At 40.3% G+C, this 20,236-nt stretch overlaps 1 protein-coding gene across 2 annotated transcripts in view; it reads left to right on the plus strand.

The window, feature by feature from the left end:
* STYK1 (serine/threonine/tyrosine kinase 1) overlaps positions 1–19,991 on the plus strand; it is a 44,844-nt gene extending 24,853 nt beyond the window's left edge. For both annotated transcript variants that reach the window (XM_058743670.1, XM_058743669.1), the window contains exons 2-10: positions 3,412–3,556; positions 4,228–4,362; positions 6,764–7,030; positions 7,836–8,017; positions 10,576–10,659; positions 13,006–13,214; positions 15,013–15,053; positions 15,660–15,756; positions 18,271–19,991. In XM_058743670.1, the coding sequence (XP_058599653.1) occupies positions 3,511–3,556; positions 4,228–4,362; positions 6,764–7,030; positions 7,836–8,017; positions 10,576–10,659; positions 13,006–13,214; positions 15,013–15,053; positions 15,660–15,756; positions 18,271–18,475 (1,266 nt within the window). In that variant the 5' untranslated portion in view covers positions 3,412–3,510 and the 3' untranslated portion in view covers positions 18,476–19,991. The remainder of the gene's footprint in view (positions 1–3,411; positions 3,557–4,227; positions 4,363–6,763; positions 7,031–7,835; positions 8,018–10,575; positions 10,660–13,005; positions 13,215–15,012; positions 15,054–15,659; positions 15,757–18,270) is intronic.
* The last annotated feature ends 245 nt before the right edge of the window (positions 19,992–20,236 follow it).

Consider the following 20,236-nt stretch of genomic DNA (forward strand, 5'->3'; position numbering starts at 1 on the left):
GCGGGGCTTGAACTCATGAACTGTGAGATCATGGCCTGAGCCGAAACCAAGAGTTGGACACTTAACTGATTAAGCCACCCAGGCGCCCCTTGAAGATTTAATTTTTAAGTAATCTCTACACCCAGCATGGGGCTTGAACTCACAACCCCAAGATTAGGAGTCGCACACTCTACCAACTGAGCCAGCCAGGCGCCCCTATATATTTTTTCTTAACACAGTCAGAAAATGGTCTAGATATAATAGAAGGGGATATAGTATTCGTCATATTGTACAGAAATGTTGGTCAAGAACATTCTTCTAATACATAGGTTAGAAGCTAACCAATAGGAAAAGTCATCCTAGAAGGTTTGGGCACCAAGGCATGTGTTTTCTCACGTTGACACACTGGGCAGGCAGAGTCGTGTGGTAATTGAATATAAACTGCAAAGAAGAGAGTGATGTAGAGAGGAATATTGTTGCTACAGGCAAATATGAGCATCTTCTGATATAAATGCTTTGGTGGGCTCTAAGTGGTAAGGTTTCTTCTGTAGGCTTCCATGCATATGTGGGTAGGTATGCTTGGGTGTGTACACCTTAAAAATTCTAGACTCATGTGGTATGTTCCCTAGGTCTCTAGCCAAACTGTAATAATTGGAAAGAGCTTATCATACAAAAACTATCTATTGAGTGGGCATCACCATAGCCCTATACATTTGTTTCCTTGCTCCAGCATCTGATCACATTGGGCTTCTAGCTGTTAATAAACCTAGCTTCTTTAAAGTATCCATGCACAGGGGCGCCTGGGTGGCTCAGTCGGTCAAGCGGCCGACTTCGGTCGAGATCAGGTCATGATCTCACGGTCCGTGAGTTTGAGCCCCGCGTCGGGCTCTGTGCGGACAGCTCAGAGCCTGAATCCTGTTTTGGATTCTGTGTCTCCCTCTCTCTGACCCTCCCCCGTTCATGCTCCGTCTCTCTCTGTTGCAAAAATAAATAAATGTTATAAACATTTTTTTTAAAGTATCCATGCGCAAATAAAATTACACACAAATGAACCTTGTTCAGGAAATGTAATAGAAGGTCATATTGTATCCAAATGACCACACTGTGCCCTGTAATAAGTGTGATATGTAGGTGCCAGGGTCTAGGCGTGGATTTGAGTCATTGGGTGCGGGTATGTTTGAGCACGTGTCTGTAGTTGAGTCTGGCCCACCATGAGCAGTTCTAAGTGAGGATACATGTGCACACAGGCCTTTACATTTCTTCCTTCACTATGTATTAGTGGGTGCGTGGTTTGGCTTCTGGGCAGAGCTCGCAAGTCGGGGCTGGCTGCTGACTTTTTCTTATTGGTACTGTGGTTAAGAGAGATTATGTTCACAGAACATTCCCCAGAGAGCCAAACTCGTTTAACTGGCTGCTCCCTGGATGAACACAATTACATCTGATAATGCCCTGAAAGGGAAGTAAGAGGAAAGGAAAACAAGAATGAGAATGGCAGTGAGAAATTTTCAAACGGCTTTTGAATCCACCTGACTGAGCCAGTGTTTTATTATTTAAGATCTCCTCCTCCACCTTCTCGAGGCTCTCTGATTCTGGCCCCATCCCAGGGCTTTTCCTTCCATGGGGTCTTGTGGAGTTGTGGAAACGTTCTCAACCACCTTTCACCTTGCCTTTTTGGCTTATAACCAAATGAGATGGATGTTCTTATCTTATAATTCATTGAGTGCATAGATCCCTTTTTAGGTACAAGCCCACAGATAAGCAGGTGCCTCTCCTCTGTGCTATTTTCTTCCTGGCTACTCCTCTGTTTGCACGGGCTTTTGTCAACAAACCACACACCTGTCTTTCTTCTGGGTGGTAAGAAAACTGTTTAACTCTCATCTCCCCATAAAGAAGAGTGAAAAGGGGGTGTGGCTGGAACTGGAAGGTCTCTTTGTATGTGTTTCCAGCACTAAGTGACTCTGCCTCCATAAGTCACATTGTGGTTATTAGGACCAACAATAAAGCACAACAGACAATGTAGTAAAAGACCACCTAATATGGTGAATAGCACATATGTACAATATAGTATAATATTATATAAGCTACAGCTCTGATTCATAAAGTTTTACCTCGTTATCAAATCACTGCAAAACTAGATCATAAACTTAGGATCACCTAGACAGTGAAAAAAAAAACCACCACTGTTTTTTTTCCAGGTCAGTCAGCATTGACTAGAACCAGGGAAGAATCTTGTTAACCAAGGGCAAAATAAGGTTTGTAGATGGATATGAAAGAGTGGTAACCACCAGTTCTCCTCAGAAAGAAAGAACCAAGTTTTTGGAGGTGTAATTTCAAATATATGCTGATGATATAGAATTAAAAGTGATGTACATAAAGCATCTGTGGCCTAATAAGCAAGAAACTAAGAACTACCGTTTACTTGGAGGAGAATTGGTACTGGGATAAATGGAGAATGACGGGGTGGGAGAAAGATATTTATGGTATATCACTTTACCTTATTATTTTATATATATATATATATATATATATAATATACCTTATTACCTTATTATTTTATATAAAATAAAGGTAAAAATATATAAATATAAAATATAAATTAAGGTAAAATGTAAAATAAAATAAGGTAATATAAAATATAAAATAAGGTAAAATACCTTATTATTTTATATATACATATATATGTATATATATAGTTTTAGAAAGAGAAAGAAGATGGCTTGGTTGCAATAATACCTTTAATCTATCTACTTGTTAGAATGAATGCCTGTGTCTGTCTATATATAATGGGCAGGGGAAGGTCCAATTAAAAAATAAGTAATACCCAGAAAAAAATTAAACCTGCTTAGGATTTTTTTAAAAATGTTTATTTATTTATTTTGAGAGAGAGAGAAAGAGGGGGGGGGAGAGAGAGAAGAGAAGAGAAGAGAAGGGAAGGGAAGAGAAGAGAATCCCAAGCAGGCTCTGCATTGTCAGCACAGAGCCTAACGTAGGGCTCCATCCCACAAACTGTGAGATCATGACCTGAGCCAAAATCAAGAGTTGGATGCTTAACCAACTGAGCCACCCAGGCACCCCGAACCTGCTTAGGATCATAGGGTAGGTAGATCATTCCCATATTGCCTGTGGACCACAATTGCTCAGACAGGTACTATGGACTCAAACATTGGAGCAGCAGTCTTGGGTAGAAGGGAAGCCTTTGAAATAATTTGAGAATAATGGCATGAAAGGATGAAACCAGATCAGGGCTATACTTCCTTTATAATAGAAAAAAGGGAAAATGCCAGGAAAAAATAAAGTTCTTCACACTTGAGTATCAGGCAGATGGATAAGATGAATGCATGACTCAGAAAGTTCTAGGTAGTCATGTACTTAATACCTAATGATCTATAGAGGTGTCTTAAAACTCTCTATGCTCCATTTAATGTTTTTTAGAACAACTCAGTCCTTGGGAATTCTTCTCAGTGGTGCCCTGTGCATTCTCTGAGGGCCAAGCATAGAAGTGGACAGCTGTGTGGCTGAGATGAGAGGGTCATGACACGAATGCTATTGGAATGCAGTCTCAGTGACAAGCTGTGTGGTAAGGACAAACACCACAGATGCCTATCTTCTGATTCTAGGATGACAGAGACTAAGGTCTGCACAGATTCTAGAAGGAGGATGAGATGAATTCTAGTAGAAATGAAGACAGTGTTGATAAAGGAATGGGCACACAGGAGGTCATTTTCTTTTTTATTTAATGCTTATTTATTTATTTTGAAAGAGAGAGAGAGAGAGCGCTCGAGCTGGGGAGGGGCAGAGAGAGAGGGAGAGAGAGAATCCCAAGCAGGCTCTGCACTGTCAGCACACAGCCTGATGCAGGGCTCAGTCCCATGAATCATGAGATCATGACCTGAGCCAGAATCAAGATTCGGATACTTAACTGATTGAGCCACCCAGGTGCTCAGGTCATTGTCTTTGAAGAGGGGGGCAAGTGCCAGAGATCCAGATGTTGTATCCTTAACCCCAGCAGGAAAAATGGAAGATGAGGCACAGAGCACACTTGATAGGCTGAGAAGCAGGGACACTGGGGTCTCTGATTAGAGAGCTGCTCCCTGTAGTGGTTCCACTGTATGCAAGTAGAGGGGAAGAAGGAAGAGATGATCATTTCATGTATGAGGAGCTGAGAACGGGTGGATAGGGGAAGTTGAGTGAATATCAGATTGGGGTTCTTTTTCAATCTCTTCTTTTCCTGCTTGATTTCCTACCCAGTTGTCCGGGAGCAGCAGTATGAGATCATTATCATCCCAACCATTCTGGTGGGCACTTTCCTCATCCTTCTTGCGGTCATCCTGTGGCTTTTTATCAGAGGGCAAAGAGCTCAACAACAGTCTCCTGGACTCCGAGGTAAAACTCAAAGTGGGGCTGGGGAGAGGCTCAAGGAAGATGGAGATTACAGAAAGTAAGACCCAAGTGTCAGTGAGCCCACGTCTATAAGGTGAGGTCCCCACTGTGGGAGAGGAGGTCTGGGGCCCCTCTTGTGGAGTTGAATGGAGGTGAGCTCTTCTCTAGGAAGTCATGAGTAGCAACTCAGTATGTGCTTGGTAGTTGAAACTACAATTGGAAAGAGAAACCTCATGTGACTTGTTTCTGTCTTCTTTTCCTACTGCACTATCAACTATTTGGCCATGTGAGTGTCTACATATTGGGAAGGAAGATTAGTAGGTAAAGCCCAAGGCCTTGTTACCAGCCTTGAAGGATGACATTTTACTCTGTAATACGTCCCAGCCCTGCTCTGTGCTCCTGGACTATGTGATGAAGAGGGGTAGCCTTCTTCATAGCAGTCTCTGAAGTGTTAAGTAGGAGATGATGTCCTGTCCTGAAGCATATAATGCAAGAGATTTAGCTCACATGAAACTAAGGGTGAAAAGAAGGAAAAAAATTCCTGACAGTGATCAGAAACTGTATAGTGGCTGGTCCTCAATCCGTCTCTACATTTTATCCCCACTGTCTTTGAATTCATTTACAGAAAAACTCAAAGGAGTTGTCTAAACTCATTCTGATGACTTCTACTTGTCACATTCTCCGAAGCTTTTATCCCCACCACTCTGCCAAAACAATTATTTCCAAGATCACCACTGACAGCTATATTGAGTCCTCATCGTGGCCTGTCAAAAGCATTTGACACAGTTTTGTACCTCCTCCTTCTCGAAACACTTCATTTTTCCTTTTAAATCTACAGTCACTTCCTAAACGATCTCCTTTTCAGTCTTATGGATTCAAACACTTCCTCTGATCTGAGTCTAGTCCCCCTTGAACTCCAGATTCCTATATTAAACCACCCATTTTGTAGTTTGGATCCGATGCACATCTTTGTAATATGCCCAGAGCAAAGGCCCTGCAATTCCCTCACAAATGTCCTCCCCCAATCGTCTTTTCTACAAGTAAATGGCAAGCCCTGTCTTCTATGTGTTCAGTCTAAAATCTTGAAGATTTCCTTGACTCGTCTCTCTCTTGCATTCCATGTCCAATCCTTCAGCAAATCCTGTCAACTCTATCTTCAGAATAAACCGAGGCAGCTCTCACCTCTCGTAGATCCTTGTAATACACGCCTAACTGGATTCTCTACTACCACTATCCCTTTATGGTCTGTTCTCCACAGGACAGCAGAATTATTCTTTTAAGGCCTAAGTCAGTCCTGGCCATCTCTCCTTGAAACAAAATAGAATGTTTTTTCTTTTTAGAATTAGAAAAGCCAAAATTCTTTCAATAACCTTCCATGACTTGGGCACTCTCTGGCCTTGTCTCATATAATTCTCCAGTTATCCCATATGGTTCCAGCTGTACTAACTTCATTTCTCTTCCTTAAATATGTCAGGCATGCTTCTTTCCTGATGCCTTTGCTTTTCCTGTTCCCTCTGTCTAGAATATCCTTCCCAATACAAGTATGGTTTGCTCTTTAGTTGCTTCTAGGCGTTTCTCAAATGTCATCTTATCAGAAATCCCTTTCCTGACCTTCAAATGTAAAATAGCATCATTGGTGTTTCTGATTCTGCTATTTTCCTTCGTAACACTCATCACCTGGTTTGTTATTATCTGCTTCCTTTCTCCTACCATTAGAGGGTAATCGTAAGAATCTGGACTTTGCTTATTTGCAACACCTAGAACAATGCCTGGCACACAACATGTGATATTTGTCGAATAGATGGAATGAATGAATGGAGATTTAATGAGAAGAATGAATTTCTCGTTTCCAATGGAGAAAAGTTGACTAAGAAAAGGGGAAAATACCAGAAGATTTTTTTTTTGACTGAGGCTATAGGAAATAGGCAATAATTAACTTTGGGAACATCTTAAGGGAGGAAGAATAACCATGGCTTGGAGTTGAGGAGTTATCCATACCGTCCTCTCCACCTTTAAAAGCCATTTGATCGACTTAATCAATAGCCCCTACTGGTAGCTACCGCTACCTTTAAGTACCTGGAGGTAGAGTACCTATTCAGGAACTTCCTTAATTGTCTCCATACTATACTTATACTGAACTATAATCCCGAGAGAGACAGAAAGGAAATGTCATTGCCACTTTCCAGAGATCCATCTTGAGTTGTCTTAGAAGTAATGGGGTTATTATAAATGTTCTAGAAAGGTTGGTATTGATGCTGGTTCACAGAGAAGACTCAGAAGTTATCCTCACATTGGGCAGAGAGAAAATTGCTAAAGGGATTTCCTTGCCAGTTTGTTCCAGGTTCTGTCCTCCTGGAGTCCCTGGGGTAGGGAACCGGTGGTTGGTATCATCTTTTCGTTCTAGGCATTGCCCCTGTGCCTCCATCTAGGGGCTTAAGCTTGGAGGCAGCAGGTCATGGAGGAAGCGTGTTTGTGCCACTTAAAGAGACATCGGTGGAAAGCCTCCTACAAACCATGACACATGCTCTGGCTAAGCTGCAAGTGCCCCGGGAGCAATTCTGTGATTCTCTGGAGCAGATCCACAGTGGTAGTTATGGAGCCATCTATCGAACCAAGATGTACACTGGGGACCCTGCTAAGCCAAAGAGTGTTGTCATCAAGGCTTTGAAAGGTAAAAGGAGAAGTGTTTGACTTCCTTTCCCCTTTTACACGTTTCCACTGCAAGCGCTCAACAGTGAATGCTGACAAGCTTGCCGACATGAAGACTAATCAACAGATAGCTGGGATCACCATTGTGTGCAGGATAAGAAGGGAAGAGAAAGTGAAAACTTGAGTCCGAAATGATTTCTTTAGGGACCTTCCCTAGCTCAAGCTTGCCTATTGAGGCTGCTAGAACTCAGTTTTTCATATGGATGTTACTTGCATGAGGATTTTGAAGTTGTTCCTTCTTTTTCTGCACTATCACTTTCCCTAATACTGTTTTCTTCCCTTCCTTCTTCCTCTCTCCCTCCTTTCCTTCCTCCTCCTTCCCTCCCTCCCTCCTTTCCTTCCTTCCTTCCTTCCTTCCTTCCTTCCTTCCTTCCTTCCTTCCTTCTTTTCTTCCTCCCTCCCTCTTTCCCTTTTTTTTTTCTTTCATATGGGCCAGTAATAGGGGATAGATACAACAGAACAAGGATAGGATAAACAAGAATACTAATCAAAGGCCTAGGCAGTGATCATATTTGAATGTGAACACTTGTCTATTTAGGCAAATGAAAGCCTATCCAGTTCTAAAACCTATGATTCTATGTTAGCTTTGACAAAAAAGCAGTGACATTGAGGATTATCTTCTAATTAGTTCCCTTTCTATTTACTTTTTGTCTATACTTACTCTCCTTTGGAGCTTTGCCATCTGAGGTTGCTTCCTCCCTAATACCTCCCATTTTATTGGTAATGTTCTGATTACTCACTTCCCATCGCTCTCCTGTCCTCCACAGAACCAGTTGGGCTCTATGAGGTGCAGGATTTCTTAGGGCGAATCCAATTCTATCACTACTTGGGGAAGCACAAGAACCTGGTACAGCTGGAAGGCTGCTGCACAGAAGGGCTGCCGCTCTATATGGTGTTGGAGGATGTGGCCCAAGGAGACCTGCTCAGCTTTCTCTGGACCTGCCGGCGGGTAAGCGGTAGCGTAGAGGTGTTAGGAAGGAAAGGCTTGACTTGGCTGATTAGCTGTTCACATGTCAATTAGCCTGGCAAATGATGAAGCAGAGAGACATTATAGTAACATAACAAAATGACTATCACCATCCAATAGAACTTTTTATGATGATAGAAATGTTCTATATTTGCTCTGTCCAAAATGGTAGCCATTAATCACATGCGGCTATGGAGCACTTGCAATGTGGCTGATGTGACTGAGAAACTGAATTGCTAATTTTATTTAATTTTAAATAATAAACTTTTAAATAGCCACATGTGGCTAATGGCTACCAGATTGGGCAGTGCAGATTAGAATATGAACTCTACGCTTTGCATCGTACTAGCTGTGTGACTTTGGGCAGGCCACCTCTCTGAGCCTGAATTTTCTGAATCTGTAAAATGGGGATAAAAATAAATTATTATGAAAATTAACAGTAAAAACTGTTGTTAGTACTGCTTGTAATTTTGTTGCTGTTAGCCTTAAGTGTGTCTTCTATTCCGTAACATTGCTCTAGTATGCCAGGATGGATGAGGCGAAATCAGCTTGAAAGTTTTTGTACTTTAAATTCTTATTAAAAAAAATTTAAATGTTCAGAAATTTCCAGACTAAAATGCAAGTTATTTTCCTTACAATTTTCCTACTTCTCTATATATTCATCTTTCTAAAGTGCTGCATTTTCCTAGTTAGTTCCTCACTTACCAATGGACAAGTTCAATATTAATCAAGCCTCCTCAATAGACTGATTATTTTACTACTAATTGTGTATGATAAAGGGACCCTGTTTTCATCCAAACGAGGTACAAACAGGATGATGTGCAAGTCTTTAGGCGTTTAAATCTTTTTAAGAGGTTATCCATCTGTAACTTGTTCTCTGCTTTAACCTCACTAGCTTCTATTTTCAAAACAATTATGCTTCTCTATTTTAGACCACTGGAACATGCTTTCCTCATTACACCAAACTTCTCCCTTCTCTTTTTTGCATAGTCATTGTCCACTCATCCTTCAGATCTTTTCTTGTTGCCATCATGTGCTATTTTCCATGACTTTCATGGTGCATATATTTATGCATGATTATTTGATTATGATTCACACGTGTTTGTCACATTGTAAGATCCGGAAGGCAGCAGATATGTTTATTTTGCTCCCTCTTGTGTTCTGAGGTCCTAAGATGGAACATGGCACATATTAGGCGTTCAATGATGATGTGTTGGATTAATGTGCTTAATTATCGCTCTCTCTGACACACACACACACACACACACACACACACACACACACACACACTATCCCAGGAAAATTGTTGCTTTATCCAGGGGATAGTCTTATATATATTTGTCTTTCTTACCTGCTATTCTATTCTTCCTTCATTCTGTGATTCATCTACATTCTGTATTGTTTTTCCAGGCCAGTAAATCATTGTACTTCTCTGCATATCTGAGAATCTCTGATATTAGCCTCTCCTTGAATCTTAGTCCCTATGTTTTTGTATCTTTTCTTTTGCCTTGATACTTGCATTTAAGAACTCTGCTTATTAAATTCAATACCCCCAAAATAAATAATCCAGTAAGAAATGGGCGGAAGACACAAACAGACATTTTTCCAAAGACATACTAATGGCTAACAGACACATGAAAAGATGCTCAACACCACTCATCAACAGGAAAATACAAATAAAAGAAGCCCATGAGATACCACCTCATGCCTGTCAGAATGACTAAAATTAACAACACAGGAAACAACAGATGTTGGCAAGGATGTGAAGAAAGGGGAACTCTCTTACACTGTTGGTGGGAATGCAAACTGATGCAGCCACTCTGGAAAACAGTGTGGAGGTTCCTCAAAAAGTTAAAAATAGAACTACCCTACAATCCAGCCATTGCACTAGTAGGTATTTACCCAAAGGATACAAAAATACTGATTCAAAGGGGCGTATGCACCCCAATATTTAGAGTAGCACTATCAACAATAGCCAAATTATGGAGAGAGCCCAAATGTCCATTGACTGGTGAATGGATAAAGAAGATGTGGTGTGTACAAAGAAATATTACTCAGTCATCAAAAGGAATGAAATCTTGCCACTTGCAATGATGTGGATGGAGCTTGAGCATATTATGCTAAATGAAATAAGTCAGTCGGAGAAAGACAAATACCACATGATTTCACTCATATGTGGAATTTAAGAAACAAAACAGATGAACATAGGGGAAGGGGGAAAAAAGAGAGGGAAGCAAACCATAAAAGCTTCTTAACTATAGAGAACAAACTGAGGGTTGCTGCGGTGGGGCAGTGGCGGGGGGGAAGATGGGTTTGATGGGTGATGGGTATTAAGGAGGGCACTTGTGATGAGCACTGGTGTAATATGTGGGTGATGAATCACTGAATTCTGTACCTGAAACCAATATTGCCCTATGTGTTAACCAACTAGACTTTAAATAAAAACTTAAAAAAAGAGAATATCTCTGCCTCTCTTTTTTTTTTTTTTCCAAATCTGTTCATGTCATTCTGATATAATGCTTTTATCTTTGTCTCTTTAGGATGTGATGACCATGGATGGCCTTCTCTATGATCTCACAGAAAAACAAGTATATCACGTTGGAAGGCAGGTCCTCCAGGCTTTGGTAAGGCTGGGCAAAATGACCACAGATAGTATGGATGTTTCTTGTTAGCCTGGTATTTGAAATCATATTTCTAATATTTATATTTCCAAATGGGGTATACATTATAGAGAAAATCAAATGGAAGTTAGGGGGCAGAAACCTAAGCACTGATAAATTGTTTTCGCTTCTTTCTTTACGAAATTATTTAGATAATATACTACAAGATGGGTAATTCTGGGCAGAAAGTAGTCAACTTAGGGTTTGTAGAAGGAACAGGACAGGTTTTAAAAGGTTTCTCAGTCTTGGGGCACCTGGGTGGCTCAGTTGGTTGAACGTCCTACTTTGGCTCAGGTCGTGATCTCGAGGTTGGTGGGTCTGAGCCCCGCATCAGGTTCTGTGCTGACAGCTCAGAGCCTGGAGCCTGCTTGGGATTCTGTGTGTGTATCTCTCTCTCTGCCCCTCCCCTGCTCATGCTCTGTCTCTATGTCTCAAAAATAAAATAGACATTAAAAGGGTTTCTCAATCTTAAAGGTCAAAACACAGGGCCAAGAGTTAGATGCTTTATACTCTTACTTTCTCATATACTAACATGAAGAGATATAAAATGGCAAATAATGAGCAAGTTGGGAGGAGACACAGGAAGAGAAACCAAATGGGTGAAAGGCTGCAGAGCCACAAGGAAGTGTACAATTTTGTACCTGAAAAACAAGAAAGACTAGTTCAGGACACGTTTGGTTGGAGACTTGTTTTGATACCAAATGTGATAGGAAATATATAAACTTCAAAAAGAACAAGGAATAGTGGGAGAGAAGATATCAGAAGGGGCAACAGTGAGATCATTCCTTCGTTTTAAACCAACTTAGATAAAGATGTAAGAGAAAGCAAGATTTAAGAGAAAAAAAAATGTACCTTTGTCAGGATTAACCAGGAAATTTAGATGACAATTTCTATGAAGTTATTTAGATAATAGTGTTTAACATTAGCATTTGGTATAGAAAATCAGCATCTGTGAGGCTACTTGTTTAAGTGTTTGGTATATCTTGCCCCCTCGAGATGTGAAATGTACCAGGGATATAAATGGAATCTGGGAAAGCTTAGAAAAGGGAGTGAGGTGCGAAAGAGCAGTAGTATATATGTATAAATGAATATTGTCTACAGTGTTTGGAAGGTCTAATTGGTACGTCCCCTTGATAAAGTCTGGGTGTCAGAATACAGCCTACCTTGTATTCTGAGCCACAACTGTGGTGGTGCCCCACGGGGATGCGTTGACCAGGTTACCAGGTTCAAGATTACCAGTTACAAGGCAATATCATACTATCTTTTTTCTTAATTTTAATAACCACAAAGTCATGACATTCTTTAATTCTTTAATAATTTCTTTGCTCTAAAACTTTGCCTCACGGGGACAGAAAACTGCCAGTCACTGGTTCCGTCATCATCAAGGACTGGAAATGACCATCCTACCCTCTTTTTTTTTTTTTTTTTTTTAATGTCATTCTTGTTTAGCAGTCATAGACCTCAATCTCTAGCTCTTTGGTCATGTATAGATTTTCAGCTTCTTAAACCTTGAATAGCCTGATGTTGGGGGGAAAGGACTGCAGCAAATCAGCATCATCCAGGTGCAATGGTTTTTAAATGCTTTGTTGGCTGTGCTAGAATCATTGTGACACTTCATAAAAATAAAGATTACCAGGTTCCTCTTCCTAGATTTTGGTTAAGTACAGCTGGTGTGGAAAGTGTGTGTTTTTCAAAAGCTCTCAGGCAATCAATTCTTATCTGCAGCCTGGCTTGAGAATTATTAGTAGAATTTGTGGTACTTCCTATGAATTAGAATACCTCGTTCTGGTTACTACCACTCAAAACGGTGTGGCTTTACGTAATCATTTAGATTTATCGCAAAGATATTTCCCTAACTCACCTTAGTTATTTTAGGGACAAAATGAGATGGTATAAAGCTCTGTGTAAATTCATTAGTATGGCACTCAATTTCACTGTGTATATACTACCTTGTTTGGGTGATTGCTGCTAGAAACTTGAAACCGGCTTCCTTTTCTGATAGCTAGCTGGGTCCTATCTGAGAGGAACGTAAAATCAGGCAGGAGTCAGAGCTTGACTCAGAGCGGGTGATCATACTTTCCAAACCTTATTAAAGCTATCCGGATTATTTGTTCAGTTTGGTAATCCTAAACACAGTGCAAAAATGTGCGATTCATTAGAATGCCTTGGAAGCGATATGTCGTTATCAATGAGGCTTGTTCAGATTTGAAATGTCCTTGTCTTTTTGAGGATTCCTAGGACTGTTTCTCCTTGTCTGTGACTCGAGCCATGACCTCAGACAGCTAATCCGTCTTTATCTTATGCTGACAGGAATTTCTCCAGGATAAGCATCTGTTCCATGGGGATGTGGCAGCCAGGAATATCCTGATCCAATGTGATCTTACTGCTAAGCTCTGTGGATTGGGCCTGGCTTATGAAGTCCATGCCCGAGGGGCCATCCCAGCTACTTACCCCATACCTCTCAAGTGGCTCGCCCCAGAACGGCTTCTGCTGAGACCAGCTGGCATCAGAGGAGATGTGTACGGTTTGTTCCTGCCCTTTGGACTTCTTCCCTTCTTTTTTCTTTATTTATTTTGGGGAGATAGAGAGAGAGAGAGAGATTGAGTGTGATGGGGTGAGGGGCAGAGAGAGAGGGAGAGAGAATCCCAAGCGGGCTCCCTGCTGTCAGTGCAAAGCCTGATGCAGGGCTTGATCTCTCTAACCGTGAGATCATGAGCGGAGCTAAAATCAAGTCAGAGCCACCCAGGTGTCCCAGACTTCTTCCCTTCTTGACCTAGGTGTCCTCCAGTCCCTGACCATGACTGTGTCTATTGTCAGTTATGTCTACATGTGAAATCTCTATTTAGAAGTCAGACAGACTCTCAAGGGGAAATGTGTGTTTTGTGACAGAGCTCATATTGGGCATTTGGCTACAGTCCTTTTTAGTGTCTTTTTAAGTATGACTCCTGTATTAGATTAGCAGCCATAATTAGGAAAGAGAAAAGAAAAATGAAAAGATTATTCATACCAATATCCAAGGATTTAATCTAGTAGAGTCCCCTTTATCTGAAGGAGGTAGGTCCACTTAATCAAAAGCTGTTAAACTAGTAATTATTAAAATAAAAAGAAATATACATACGTCAAATAATTTATTTTGGCTTAAAACATATAAATATGTATGTATTGATTGGTCTTTTAGGGGAGGGCCAAGGCTTTTTCTATGAGGATGGACCTCCTAAATGAAGTTATACATTGTATTTCTTGTGTAAATTCATTCATAATACATTATTTTTGAGTTTTTGCATGCGATGGTTCTGAGTGAGAAATTTGAAAAAAATTGTGAAGCAATTTGACTGCAGACATTGATTATTATTTTTTCCAATTTTCTACTGTTGGCTCTCCCACACAATTGGACAACACTTTCTTTTTAGCAGCTTATTTTTATAGAATACTTTCAAAGCATCCAACCTAGTTTTCAGGAGCTAATGCATTTTTTTTTGCATTGATATTTAATTCATTACATAATTACATTGATACATATGATGGCGTAAACAGTATTGTAAAGAATCATGATTGGTTTTTGGTAACCAGATAATTCAGCAGCTTGGAGAAGCACAGAGAGGTAATATAGAATATCTTACTAGCCTGAATGTTGTGAGCAGCAGAAAAAATTTAGAACATCAGTTAATATGGTGAGTCAATCAAAAGACTTCCACTGCTGTTTCACTCACATCTGCTTTTCAGTAGGGTCTGGGAGTAATAAGTTTAACTGGGAAATATTGCTTGTTTAATGATGATGTTATAGAATAGTGAAATATACATCTCTCAAATCATATTGCTCTGGCAAATATCTATTCCCATTATGTGTAACACTTGCTCTGTTAATGTGTTTCCTAGGTTTGGGCAGTTAGAGCTATTGAGGAAATAGTAGATAAATGATTAAAGCCTCACTGGGATTTGTGCTAAGAATAAAGGTTAGAATTTCAGCAGGAAGAAATGGAAAGGATGAAAAGGATGCACAGTGTCATTTCTGTTTGCGTAGATGTGTTTGTGTGTTTCCATAAATATACACACAGTGTAGCAAATAATAATAAACATCCATTAATGTGAAATGTAGAAGAAAGGAGACATAAAGCCAGTCCACAAAGAGATTAGACTTGAAGGGGATTGAGCAGCAGTGCTTTCTAATTACGTTGCTTATGTTATCAGACACCCTTAATTTCCCCTTCATTGTCTTCTTTATAGGGTTCTTATTTGAAGACCTCTGAGAGTTGAAATGAGCTCTCTTTAGGAAAGGCAGAAATAGAAACTAAGTAAATGGCTTTGTTTCTTTCACAGCTGGTCCTTTGGGATCCTGCTTTATGAGATGGTGACTCTAGGTAAGGAGGGTCCCTAAAGTAGTATGTACCTGGATGCAAATATCCAAGTATGTTTATTTGAGTGGGGGTGACATATTCTATGAGGAGAGGTTTCCCTACAATCTCAGGTTTTAACTGGGCTGACATGAAATCCCCCTCATCCTTTTAGCTTTTTTTTTTTTTTTTGCTTTCTTTTCCTTAACACTTTACCAATTCCAAAGCATATTTTAAAGTCCAAAGAATAATTCCAAGGGTGATTTTGTATAAACATAAATGTATTGTCCTGAGATGTATTAATCCATTTGATTGAGAAAATGCAGTATTTTCCCGTGCTTGGGGAGTAGAGGGCACGTCTCATTTCTCACTTTGCTTTGTTACTTTTGTAAAGACTCAACATTATCCTAAATTTTCAGGTTTTTTCCTCCCAAACACCTTTTCTACCCCCCAGACTCTCTAAGCTGTGTCCTTACTTGATCACCAGGGAACACTTATATTGTCTCTGGTATTTTCCCCTTGGCTCCACCTTTTGCAGGCAATTAGCCCCGGTGCATGAAGAGTCATGTTATAGTTGGTATTCTAGAGGACCTAAGGTTCCCTTGCTGCTCTCCTTTTTTTCCATGCCAACAGGGGCACCGCCATATCCTGAAGTTCCTCCAACCAGCATCCTGCAGCATCTCCAAAGAAGGAAAATTATGAAGAAACCAAGTAGTTGCACGCATACCATGTAAGTGGCTTTTAGGACCTACTCTCCTCTCATTACAATGCCTTTTTGATCCCCATCGATCTTGCCCTTCTAAAGTGGCTCAGATGATCCCTATCTGTCCTTTATGTGCTAATATACAGCCTTAGACATACCTATGCGGTAAAATACATCTGCTCATATGTCATATATATTTACATATGTGTATATGTGTGTGTATATCTGTGTACACACACACACAATGTTGAAGCAACTACTGAGAACTATATGAGGGTTCTAAGTAGATAAAGTTTAGCTCTTTCAGAACCTTCTAAAATAGGTAGGGAGGGGACCAAATCCAACGCAAATGTAGTAGTGTTTTGTCTGTCTAAATGTCAGTATCAGTCAGAGACTGCCAGCCTCAGCTCTAATATGGCTGCCACAAAATCCATTCCCCTAGTTACTCACTGGCTCTCATTAGCATTTAACTTTTAAAAACTATGGACTATCTATTTTTTTCCAATTCTGATCAAATTAGAAGTCAACCAGAAGAAGGAGGGTAGGAAGAAATTAGAAAGATGGGAGGAATAGCCAATAATGTCAGCAGAAAGGGACAGCTGGTGAGCCAATGCAGAGGCAGAAAATGGAAAAATTAAAAATTACACACAGAGTTTCAAAACCAATGAAGTACAAAAAGGGCTTGTTAAAGAATATAAGGAAAGGTTAAAATATTTATAAGAAGTCAGGGGAGAATATATTAATATACATTTCTTATAAAATTATTGGTATTTATAAATTTTTCAGCGTTGAAAGGGTAAATTTCCATCACCTGAGTTTCACATCAATGAACAGTGACTGTATCAAGCAGATTATAAGTGTTAAATATCATAACTATATACATATATATATATATGTATACACACACACACATACACACTCACACACATGCATATATATATAGTATAATAATACTGCTTGGATACACTGGAATGATTGTTGAAAACTTTCTTGTTGACTTTTTTAATGTGTAAAAAGCTGTCCTTTATATTGGCGGGGGGAGACACTGAACCAATAAAGTATCTGATCTTCAAGAATTTAGTATTGGGATGAGGAGATATCTAAAAGCAATATGAAAATCAACATAAAATGGGAGGCCATATAAAAGAATGATGAAAAGTTCAGACTCAGGTCATAGAGTCAAAAAGACACATGTTCACTCCTAGTCCTGCTACTTTACTGAACATTGTTGACTTTTCTTGAAATACGTATAATGATAATCCTACCTCAATGTTATTGTGAGGCTAAAATAAAACAATGCATGTTAAGTTCCACTACCATGCCTTATAAAATAAGTAAGTTCTTGCTAAATGTTATCAGTGTTATTAAATTGGCATCTTTTACACTGTACGACAGTGAGGAGTGTGGGAGATGCAGTGTGGGCTGAGGTTTTTAAGGGAAGGTTGAACAGAAGAATTGAGACCTAAAACAAACCTGCAGGAAATGATGACCATAGAGGGTATTCAAGGAATTGGGCATAGCACCAGCAAAGACAGAGTTGGGTGTTAAAAACCACATCTAAGGCATTGCAAGACACTGACTTAGCTGGAGGAGAGGGTTCAGTTAGGCAAGGTCTCTGAGGCAGAGAAGCTAGCAGGGAGGATGTCAGCTTTACATGGGAGCCACTGTAGGTTCTTGAGAGGGATGAGACATGAAAAAAGTGTCTGATAACAGACATTATTCATTCTTTGTAAACTGGGCTGAAGAGAAGACAGCTTAAGGTGGTAAGTACTTTTATCTAGATTAAGGCAATTTCCTGGAGAAGCTAAATAATAAAAGAGGGAGATGGCCTGGGTTAATGAAAGGAAATATCTAATTAGCTAGATTACTCAAAATAATATGAATCATATTATTCTTATTGTATTCTTCTTCTTCTATTTCTTATTTTCCTGGCTTGGTGTAGCTTTTACTGGGAGACACCCTATAGCCATGGCCTGTCATGCTACAAGTCAGTAACATCTAAAGATGAGAAACACTTAACTTGTGAGAGTTTTTGGTAATAGAATGAAAACAACTGCTTTGTCATACCGATTCTAGTTTGAGAAATCCTCAGTCATTCCTACTATAATTTTTTTTTTTTTGGAGTTTACTTATTTATTTTGAGAGAGCAAGCAGGGGAGGGGCAGAGAGAGAGGGAGAAAGAGAGAGAATCCCAAGCAGGCTCCGCATGGTCAGCGTGGAGCCTGATGCAGGGCTCCAACCCACGAACCGCAAGATCATGACCTGAGCGGAAACCCAAGAGTCAGACGCTTAACCGACTGAGCCCCCCAGATGCCCCCAGTCATTCCTATTATAAAAAGGGCCCTGATGAGAAGATGATGTTAAGAGATTTAGTATTAGGAAAAGAAAGGAATATTATTCCCTGGGAAGAATATGAGAGGACAATGAGAAGTAGATTAAAGAATCGCGGGGTGGTGGTTGTTGTTAAGTTTTACTGGAAGAGATGTGTTCCTCAAATATTTGCCTTGTCAAGGAAGTCGGTTTCTCTTGCTCCTCTTTCAGGTACAATCTTATGAAGTCTTGCTGGCGCTGGAGTGAGGAGAGCCGCCCTTCACTCAAAGAGCTACACTCACGCCTTGAAACTGCCGCTCGATCTGCCAATGACAAGGCTGTGTTGCAAGTGCCCGAGCTGGTGGTGCCTGAGCTGTATGCAGCTGTCGCAGGTATCAGCCTGGAGAGCCTCTCCTACAGCTACAGCATCCTTTGAAGATCCTCGGGCACGAAACATTGACGGGTGATCACAGCCTATTGGAAAGAACTCCTCCAAGGACAGAAAACAGCTTTCTAGTGGGGCATAAAGGGAGAAATAGGACCCTCCCCTACACATTTCCCTGGATACCTGAAGTGATGAGAGATGAGGCTCTCCACACCGTCTACCATGGAGACTGAGGAGTACAGTTTCATCTCTGCTGTCTCAGTCCTGAAGATCCAGGGTAGACTGTGGTGGATAGTAGCGTTGCAAAGAAGGGCTTGGAAATCTCCAGTGTTTGTCCCGCATTGCACTCATAAGCTGGCCCTCCCACCATAGGCTGGTTTCCTCTTGAAGCATACCTTTACCTAACTTATTACAGGGCCCAGAGAAGTTGCAGTCAGCTGAGGGAATAGAAAGCTGACAAAGAAGTTGATGAGAAAGAGAATTAAAAGGAGTATAGATGTGGACCAAGGTCATCCTTCAAAGAGGTGGTGGAGGAAGGAGATAAAGTTCTTCAATCCTGGTCCATCCTTGCGGGACTGGAGGAGGACCAGGAAGGAAAACTTCTGAGCCTCCCTTTGGGTACAGATAGGAGAAAGAGGGTCTCCTTTTATCTACTTATGAGACAAGTGAACTCTGCTGGAAATACTTTTAACTAGAAGCTGGAGGGGTCCTTTCATGATTAAGAACATTCAACATCTATTGTTCATCAGACTAGCTTCCTGGTCCCCATAAGACTAGGGAAACTGAGCCTAGAGAGTCCATTAGGCTGACAATGAATATACAGCTGACCCTTGAACAGTATAGGTTTGAAATGTGTGGGTTCCCTTACACGTGGATTTTTTTTTCTTGATAAATGCAGTGCAATACTGTAAATGTATTTTCTCTTCCTTATGATTTTAACATTTTCTTTTTTTCTAGTATTTATTGTAAGATTACAGTATATAATACATAGAACATACAAAATATGTGTTCATTGACCGTTTATGTTTTTGGTAAGGCTTCTGGTCAACTGTAGGCTATTACTAGTTAAGTTTTGGAGTCCAAAGTTATATACAGATTTTTGACTGTGCAGGTGTTGGCGCACTTAATCCCTGTCTTGTTCAAGGGTCACCTGTACTATGTACTTAATAAGTAGGAAATGTGAATGCTTAGTAGTCCAGAAGGTCTTTAAAAGGGTTAGACAACGATGTCATCTGAGACAGAAGGATGGTAGTTTCTGCTTTTCAATCATTCGCTGATGTACTGTGAAACTTCATTAAATTAATATTTATTGGGTAAAAATAGGATTTTCTAGTAGATAGCTGCCCAAATCTCTATAATAGGGCACATGAAAGTAAATAAATGGAAATTAATGTCAACAGAAAAATTCAAGAGATAATCTACATTGCCAGAACACTGATTCCTCATGTGTAAATGGAGATAATACCTACCTCACAGGGTTGTTGTGAGGACTGAATGAGAATATATATATTTGGACAATATTTGGCACATATGTGCTCAATAAATGGTAGTTTCGTTATTTTTTCCCTTCCTACTCATATCTATTTCATTTAAAATCTGCCGTAGCCAAAAGGAGAACCTCAGTCTGCCAGTAACACTACAAGGCAGGACATGCTTAAAGGTGGTATGATACAGGGACGCCTGGGTGGCTTAGCTGGTTAAGCGTCCGACTTCAGCTCAGGTCGTGATCTCACGGTTTGTGGGTTCGGGTCCCGCATTGGCCTCTGTGCTGACAGCTCAGAGCCTGGAGCCTGCTTCAGATTCTGTGTCTCC

Source organism: Neofelis nebulosa, chromosome 8, assembly GCF_028018385.1.
Source record: "Neofelis nebulosa isolate mNeoNeb1 chromosome 8, mNeoNeb1.pri, whole genome shotgun sequence".
Taxonomy (NCBI): Eukaryota; Metazoa; Chordata; class Mammalia; order Carnivora; family Felidae; genus Neofelis; species Neofelis nebulosa.